The sequence below is a fragment of the Hydra vulgaris genome, chromosome 03 (genome assembly GCF_038396675.1).
Source record: "Hydra vulgaris chromosome 03, alternate assembly HydraT2T_AEP".
NCBI lineage: Eukaryota > Metazoa > Cnidaria > Hydrozoa > Anthoathecata > Hydridae > Hydra > Hydra vulgaris.
In genome coordinates this window covers 26,660,001-26,670,000 of record NC_088922.1, presented here as the reverse complement: position 1 = coordinate 26,670,000, position 10,000 = coordinate 26,660,001, and the positions used below count along the sequence as shown (strand labels likewise).

Below are 10,000 nucleotides of genomic sequence, written 5' to 3'. Positions count from 1 at the left end.
TTTGTGTTGAATATAACTAAAATAAAACAATAATTGCAAAAAAAAAAACAGAAATAACTAAAAAAACAAACATTATAATTGTTTTTAACATAAAAGACTGCAGTCATAATTTTTTTTAAACCAGATTAAATCTTGAAAGTTTGTTTTTATTTATAGAAATTAATAAAAATAATTTAAAAGAAATTGATAAAAATAAGTAACTGTTAGAGTTATCTTTTACACTTTAATTAAAAAAATGAAAACATATTTTATTCAAATGTCTTCCTTAAACTCTTGTCTTTTTTAATTTTACTTTTGTAATGGTTTTTTTGTTTATTGCTCCCAGTACTAACTTACACAGAGGTCTTATAATAACAGGTATCTGTATGTGTTAACAAGCCTTTGTTCCAACATGTTTAAAGTAAAGTAAAAAAATTTACATAAATAATTTTAGTAAATAAATTTACTAAAGTATCTAAAAGTCAGCAGACAAATAAAATTTTTAAACAGTTTTACATCTAAAATATAATTTTACAAAAAGATCATTTACTATAAGTTATAGAGTGAATAAATCTAATAAAATTGATAACTAATATAAATCAAATGACTTACATGTCGCATGTATATATATATATATATATATATATAAATATATATATATATATATATATGTATATATATATATATATATATATATATATATATATATATATATATATATATATATATATATATATATATATATATGGCCATATATATATGGAATTGGCCATATATATATATATATATGGCCAATTCCATAGTTCAGTGACGCATCATGCGGAGAGATTTTTTTTAATAGAAATTTTTCTATAACTCAGAAATAATTTTTTATTACTCTAAATCAATCTTGAATTAAATTTCAGTGACGCAACGCGGAAAAAAGTGTTTTTTTATCAGCATTCTTTTAAATGGAGTTTTCGCTGAAATTTTAATTCTTGCTTGACTTATTAGATTTTTTTGTTGTAATTTATTCATTTGGCAATAAGGTAGTCATAAAAAAAGCCACAAACAATAAAGTTTTCATATCGTTTTATTTTACAGAAAAAAAACTATCAGTTCAGTGACGCAACGTTCAGTGACGAAACAAAAAGATGAAATTAAAATCATATTAAAAAGTTTTGTTATTTTGTAATAAATTTTAATTATACTCAGGTGAAAATAGCATCGAAATAACGTTATCATTCTGAACATAAAAATAATGTGATTTTGATATACCTTTGATTTTTCTTGAATAACTTAAAATTGAACTGAATCCAAGTTCATTTTTTTGTTGTCTTGTATCGTTTTCTGACATGTTAACTACAGATATTTGCAAATCATGTAATGGTAACGCAAAATCTGCTGCTGACCTGATTTCGTATTGACTAGTTTTAACTCTCAGGGCTGCGATTCGCTTAACAGTAGCTCCTATTCCGTCAACCACTCCTTTCCCGTGCATCGCTGCAAAGAAATGCCAGAAGAATTTTTTATGAAAATGTTTTTCAAACACAACCATTGCAGCCATAATGCTTTTGTTTTTGAACTGAGAATTGGCATTATTGCTGAACATGTGTACTTCTTTGACTTGATCAGGAATAAAGTGAAGGATTTTGTCAATGTACGGTATAACGGAAGACTTAGTATGATCAGTTAAATCTGAAACTATGGCAAATGTTTTTAACTCAATGTTCCAGACTGCTAGGGTCATGATAGAAACTTGATTTTGACCAAAATGAGCCGCTTGTGGCTCATTTTGATAGAAACACTTAGCATTTTCAGCCCAGTCAACTTGGATTACCGCAATTTCAGAATTAACACTCATCGAAACCTCCTTCAGTTTATTGAAAATTGTTGATTGGTTTTTCGTTACAAATGCGTGTTTAACGAACTTATCACGCATTGCTGATATGTTTTGGATGAGTTCTGTTACAGTAGACTTTTTTGAAATTTTTTCAATGTTTGCATATGTTTTAGTTTCAGGCTTTCTCCACTCGTCCCAGGATACTTCAAAACCAAATGTATTAACAGTTTGCAAGTGTTTATCGAACTGTTTCATACCTTTGCATGCAACACATTTGTCATAGGCGCAATCGTATGTGTACGGTTCACAAACAAAGTTATTTATCATTTCAGATCCAACTTTGATTGAAGGCGCTTGAATTGATTTTGTTAATGCATTTAAGGCAAATCGCATATTTTCATGCAAACTACAAACACAAACATTATGCGGAAATTTTGTAACTGATTTTACATTGCGTGGACGAAGGTCTCAAAATTTGCTGAGTCCAATTTTTATGTACAGATGCTTTTCCTTGAATAACTCGAAAGCTTCTTTTAGCGTATAATATAAATGACGTATCTGAATAATGTTTACTTTTCCGTCAGATAATTGAATTCGAGTGACATCTTTTTTGTTTGGTGATATTTGGGAAACTTCATCTTCATTATAAAAGTTTACAACTGCTAAAACATCGCTTTCAGAAAGACAATACAGCTTTGAACATGCTGAAGGTAGACCCGAATTATCTTTACAAGCAGAGCTATTCGAAAGAATAGAAAGAATTTCAGATTGTTTCTCTTTTGAAGTTGGTAGTGCTTTTAAAACTTTTTTCAATGCTTTTCCTCTTTGTTGAACGTTTTTAAAAGATGAGCTTGGTCTTTGATATTGATTTAAAAGTTTTCTTTTTAAAGCGCAACTTTTTAAAACGCTTAATTTTGCTTTAGCAGCATAAGCTGCTTTTTTATTAGGATCGGCTTTCAATTTTTCTCGATATCTCTTAGATCTAACTCTAGACATTTCTTTCTTTTTATCAGCATTCCGAGAAACATAATTAGCTTGGTATTCTGCATAACGTTTTTTTTTTACTTCTAATTTTGATTCCATTTCTTAAAAATTTACAACTTTATAAGAAAATGTTAACATAAATCCAAAAGTTTACTAATATTTACTAATAGCCCTTCACAATACTAAAATGCAAAAATTTATTCAAATTTGAAAAATTTGAAAACCCACAATGAAATCTGAACTTTTGAATGATATTTTGACTTCCTTACCGCGCTATTTTATAAAACGCTAATTATCCTGTCGATGGGTTCAGTGACGCAACAGCTTTTAAACTATAACTATATGTTAATACAATTCTTTTTGATCAATTTTTTTTTTAGTAATGATTAAAAGTTTGCATTAAAATATATAATTTCTAAAAAAAACTCGCCATAAAGTATAATTTCATTGCAATAATTAAAGTTTTTTAGCTTTTAGTTCAGTGACGCAACATAATTTTTGCAGATGTGTATGTGACAAAAAAACACTTAAATTATTTTTAAAGAGTAAAAGTTTTTTTACTCAAGACATATATGTAATCTCAAAGATACTTTCTAAACAAAAATATGGATATGTTTGTTTAAAATATTGCAATAACTCGCCCTCAAATTTTACTCACTTTTTCGAATAATAAAAAGAACAAACAGTTGCTAACATTCATCAAATTTATCTACTCGGTTCAAACATTTTCTACTCAAAATTTATTTTAACAATAATTTTAAGGTATTTAAACTATAATTAAAGAAATAAAACCTTTTGAAAAAAGAAATTTTTAAACACAAAATTTATCTCTTCCATCGTGGAAATAGCCATATATATATATATAAATTTTATTTTACTGTGTGCATATATTCAGCAAAAGTGCTTGATGAATGATATCAGAGTTATATAATTGATTTTTTAACGAGATTAAATAAAAATAACTACATAATTTTTACTACTAAAAGTTTCATGCTTTTTGCAATCATCAGGTAAAAAATACATTGTTTTTTTCATTTAAAAAAAATTCACTCTTAATAAACATCATGACGTTCGAAAACAATTATAAAGCTGTTACTATTTGCAAGTGTTCTTTTTTGGTTAAATTTTTCAGCTTTTTGTTTGTGAATGAGTGTTTGTGGTTAGCCCACCTTTTTTTCCATCCACCTTCTGTTAGGCCAATATATACTTTTTCTGGAGTGTTAGAAGAAGACACTATACATTTATAAATAACATTAGAGACTCTACATTTTCCTAATATAGGGCAGTTTTCTTTATTTATACAATTACAGTTGGGTATTCTTTTGATCTTTCTGAAATGATTTTCTTGTTGTGGCTTTTTATTATTTTTTCGATATTTTTGGCGCAGCTGTAACTCACTTTGATGGTATTTTGATTAAATAGTTTACTTAGGGGGGTGTTAGAAAATGTTTGTTGATTAAGTTTAGAAAGACATTTCTGACATTGGCAGAAACTATATGAGGGTTTTGAACCATATTACATTTCTTTCTCTTTTCTTTTTTTCTCTTTTTTGGGGATTATACTTTAAATTAAAACCAGTGAAGCCATTCCTTCTTAATTCATTTTCGTATTTAAGTATAGATAAATTAAATGTTTTTTCATTTGAGGAATTTTGTGATAATCTGTTGTAAATAGAAATGGGGATTTGCTTTATTATTTGCGGAGAATGGTTGGAATCAGTGTGGATGTAACGTAGATTTTCATTTGGTTTTTTGAAAGGTTGACAGGAGTTTTTTTCGTTATAGGATACATCTAAGAAGTTGACTGTGGGTAGGTTTGTTTAGATTTCTATTTTAAAACTGATCATTTTTGGGTCAAAACAACCCATTGTGACATCAAAGCAGTTGTGTGCTAAGTTTTTTATCCATGTTTGGTTGTTAAAAAATAGCAAAGACTTTCTGAAATGTTTAATGACTTTGATGTTCTCTTCGCTAATACTTGTGTAATTGCATTACTTAGTATTTTTGATGAAATAGTGGAGTAAAAATCAACAATTTCAAGTTGAATAAAAAACGCAATGTTGTTTTTTTGGTATATTTTCAAACCATTTGATTGCATCAGTGCTATTTTTCCATTGGTTTAAATTTAATACAGTTCTTATTTTTTTATTTATAGTGTCATTAGATTAGTATTGAAAAAGCACAAAACTCTATCAAAAGGTGGAATTTTTATTTCTACTTCAACTCAAAGTGGTGTCTGCAAAGGTTTCATGAAAGAAGGAGAAAAGTTGAAAATGATATATGAACGATAAATATGAGCTGTGACTAGCCATAAAAATGATTGTATCTGACACAACATCTGCAAATATAGGAATAAAAACTCGTGTAGTAACACTGTTACAGAAACATTTCAAAGCCATTGGACTAGAAAACTCTACTTTTATAGATGCTAACACCATATTTTAAATACTCTTTTAAAACATGTCATGAATGATCTTTTTGAAAGATCAACAACATCACCAAATCTTTATTACCCTTTTGTGACAAGATTACTGCTAAGAGTACAAAAACCTGAAGTTATTATTTCAGAAATCAAAAAATCTTTTGACGAAAGTGAATTGGACTTCCTGCATCACTTAATAGCTTGTTATAGAAAGTTTAAAAGCTCAGCTACCTTTCCAAAAGTGAATTTTAAATCACTTCCTGCTATAAGAAAATCAAGATGGAATTTGAGAGCGTATTTTATTCTACTTGCTTACATTCTAATGCCAGACTATCAAGAATCGAAATCGGCTCAAGCAGCATGCAAGTTCATCTGTGGTTCATGGGGTGATATATGGCTTGGTGATCACTACTTCAATCCTGCTGGTTTTGCAAATTTATTAGAAGCATGCAATAAACATCCAAAAGCAGTAAAATTGTTGGGGACAATCAGAGCCAACGCTGATTCCAGCACAACTGTCAAATATATGTGCAGAACATGCGGTAAAAGTGATGCAAGATTTAGTGCCTTTATATCAAAGCATAGAAAAACTTAACATTAAATACTTATTGTCAAATACACTGTAAAATCATTTTATTATTCATGTTTCATTAGTTTTCTGTAAAGTACTGGAACATGTGTTGCAAAATTACATTTCTTATACTCCATGTCTTCTTTTTAAATAGGGCGTAAACTTTTTTGAGATATAGTATAAATGTTTGATATTTTCTTGATTTTTTGCATAAAAACTCCACTAAATTGCGTAGGGGGATACATGGTTGCAAAATTGTCATACCCCTAATATATATATATATATATATATATATATATATATATATATATATATATATATATATATATATATATATATATATATATATATGTGTGTGTGTGTGTGTGTGTGTGTATGTATATATATATATATATATATGTGTGTGTGTGTGTGTATGTATATATATATATATATATATATATATATATATATATATATATATATATATATATATATATATATACATATAGTTAGTCACAAAAGTTTTCGTACACCTTACTATTTAGAGAAAACACTTAATAAAAGCCATTTTAAATGCAAAAAAATAGTTTTATATCAAAGTAACAAGAATATATCGTACAAGAAATAAAATATTAACTAAATAATAATATTTATTTGTAAAACTGAAAAAGTTTAATTTTTGAATTTATATTATGTCACAAAAGTTTTCGTACACTAAACAAAACTTGTAAAAAAAACAAGAATATGAAAAATTAAAAAATCTTTAGTATTTTGTTGAGCATCCTTTAGCATTTACACAAGCATTTAATCTTCTGTTCATCAATGACACTAATTTTTCGGTATAAGAAGACTGAATTTTATTCCATTCTTCTAGTAAGATATTTTTTAGCATATTAACATTTGTTATTCTATGTTTCCTGACTTGTCTGTCTAAATAATCCCACACGTTCTCTATTGGGTTAAAGTCTGGTGATTGGGGAGGAGAATGCAGTTGTTTTGGAACATTGTAGAGCAATGATGATTTTACAACATAAGCAGTGTGTTTTGGATCTCGATCCTGTTGAAATATCCAATTATTTCCTAACTTTAGTTTAGCAGCATGTGATTTCAAATTATCTTTTATAATGTCTAAATATACCCAGCGATCCATTTTAGGCTAATAAATACCAAACTCCCCACTCCAGCTGCAGCCATCAATCCCCAAACCATCACACTTCCACCTCCATGTTTCACTGTCAGAATTAAGTTTTTTCTTCTAGTTCTGTATTCTTTTTTCTCCATATTTTTCCATGGCTATCAGGTCCGAAAATGTTAAATTTACTCTCGTCAGTAAATAAAACTTTGTTCCAAAATTTTTCATCCTCCTTTTCATACTTTTTGGTGAACTCCAAGTTTTTTTCGAGGTACTCTGCCATTTAATCCGGATTTTCTAAGTATTCATCTAATATTTTCTGGATGAACTATCTTTCCAATTTCAAGTTCAACATCTACTGCTAATTTTGGTGCACTAATATGTGGATTTGAATTGACTTAAATTAAACTGAAATTAAATTAAACTCCTTCTGTCTCATGAATTTAAAATTTTTGGTCGACCACTTCTTGGTAACGTATCAACTGAACCAGTCATTTCCAATTTTTTAACAATACTTTGAACAGTGGAATGTGTTTTACCAACAATTTTGGCAATTTGACGAAGAGATTTTTTTTCTTTATGGAATTTTATTATTAATTCACGCATGTCATTAGACATGTGATGTTTCGTATTTAAACTGTTTATAATTAAATTTTTGTTGAAAAAATTATTATTATCTTAATAAAATTTGAAAAAGTTTTAACCAACTACTAAGGAATTGCATACTATTAGGTATTAGTTTTATTAGTGTACAAAAACTTTTGTAACATATTATAAATTCAAAAATTAAACTTTTTCAGTTTTACAAATAAATATTTTTATTTAGTTAATTATTTTTTATTTCTTGTACGATATATTCTTGTTACTTTGATATAAAACTATTTTTTTTACATTTAAAATGGTTTTTATTAAGTGTTTTCTCTAAGTTGTAAGGTGTATGAAAATTTTTGTGACTGTATGTATATAAATATATATATATATATATATATATATATATATATATATATATATATATATATATATATATATATATATAGATATATATATATATATATATATATATATATATATATATATATATATATATATATACACACTTTTTTGGTTCGCATGTTTAGGTATTTTTTTCTTGATTAAATGCAAAATAGAAACTGAACATTCAAGTAACATATTAAATCTTGAAAAAAAAAAAAAACTTTTGTTTAATAGTTAAGTAATAACTTAATACTTATATTAATCTAATAAAAAAACTAAATGAACAAACATCAAAGTATCAAAGTACATACAAACTATAAATTATATAACAAAATTGGGGTTTGTATGGTCTGGAAAAAACTTGAGTTATTTTTATTTCTTCTGTATAACAAACAAAAAGCACCAGAAATTGCATCTTTGCTGTTATTAATATTTAAATGTTGCATTGAAATCTTGTAATTTATTGCTAACATTTGCAGTTTAACATTTCTCATTAGCAACAATCAAGTAAGATAATGTTTTTTACATTTAATTATTTTGCCTGTTTTTTACCTCATAATTCAATCCCTTGATCAATTAATAATTTAAACTTGGTAATTACTAATGAGTTTTTAAACAATAGTATAGTAAGTTGAAAATTGTTGTTTAAACAAAAGATTTTGACACTTAAACCTAAAAAATCAACTCTCAGTTAATATACATAACATTCATAAATAATGACAATATATGTAGTATATACTAATAAATTTATACATAATAAACATAAGTATTCATAAAGAATATAGTAACATTAAAAGTTGTATATATATATATATATATATATATATAAATATATATATATATATATATATATATATATATATATATATATACATATATATATATATATATATATATATATATATATATATATATATATATATATAGAGCAATAGTTCAAACAATATAATTTTCTTATTACAAAAATACCGATAAAAATTTAAGAAACTTCAATTGAAATATAATTTGAAAAAGTTAATTAAACTTTAATTTTTTTAGATCACAATCAATAATAACATTGCTTCTACCATTATTTGTGATCGTAGCAACCTCTTTTGTTCCAGCAAGTTTTCTTGTTTACTTAGTGGAAGATCGTGCAAGCAAGTTTAAACATCTTCAGATAATAAGTGGGCTAAATCCCATTGTTTATTGGCTGGCTAATTTTACATGGGACATGGTATGTTATTCAGTATTATAGTATAACATCTCAAGTATAAAATGTATAATTTTTTTTTTTTAATAATTTACTGTGTTATTTATTTTATTATATAATAAATTTATTGTTATTATGTTTTAATTTTTTTTTTTTAATGGAGTTCAGTTGCTGCTGGCAATCTGTTTGATTTTCTACAGGTTGACAGTTAAATTTTCCTCCAATCTTACTTGCGGGGCTTTTACCCCGCAAATTTGTTTTAATGACACAAATTAAATAAAAATTAACTTTACAGGCAGGCATTTTTTTCAGGTACCACAGATATTTCTTTAAAATTATTTAGTTACTAACAAGAAAAAAAAAATGTTTTTAGTTTTGATATTTTTATAATCATTATCAATTTTATATATTATTAATGTCATTCGGGTTTTTACTTCAGATTAGTTTATTACTATTTATAAATGACCTTAAATTGTAAGAACTTTTTTCAAAAATATATACATATTCATATTTTTTTTCAAATGCATGATATATATATATATATATATATATATATATATATATATATATATATATATATATATTAATATTGTTATTGTATTTTGTAGTATTTAATCAAAGATAAAAGGTTATACAAAAAATGTATGAAATTGTTACTTATCAACAAGATGCCATTAATGTTAATATTAAATTTATGAAAAGTATGTTGTATGATAGAGTGGCTACATATTCTGGGGTGAACAAGGTAGTCACAGAAAAGTAAAAAAAAAATCAGAAGCAAGTAGAAATGAACCCATGTAAATGTACTTTTGAAATAATAAATCTTGAACAGCACCAGAGCACAGAATAGGAAACACAGAAGAGTTGTTAAATGTGACATAGATATCTTGTTCCTCGTGACATCTTGGCAAACCTTTTTTTTGTGTTTGAAAGCAAACCCAT

At 26.1% G+C, this 10,000-nt stretch overlaps 1 protein-coding gene across 5 annotated transcripts in view; it reads left to right on the top strand.

Annotated features, from left to right (window-relative positions):
- LOC100206550 (retinal-specific phospholipid-transporting ATPase ABCA4) overlaps window positions 1-10,000 on the top strand; it is a 160,905-nt gene that overhangs the window by 109,730 nt on the left and 41,175 nt on the right. For all 5 annotated transcript variants that reach the window (XR_010637485.1, XM_065792798.1, XM_065792799.1 and 2 more), the window contains one exon: window positions 8,905-9,082. Coding sequence is in view for 4 of the 5 variants with exons in the window: in XM_065792798.1 (XP_065648870.1) it covers window positions 8,905-9,082 (178 nt within the window). In the remaining variant the exon portion in view is untranslated. The remainder of the gene's footprint in view (window positions 1-8,904; window positions 9,083-10,000) is intronic.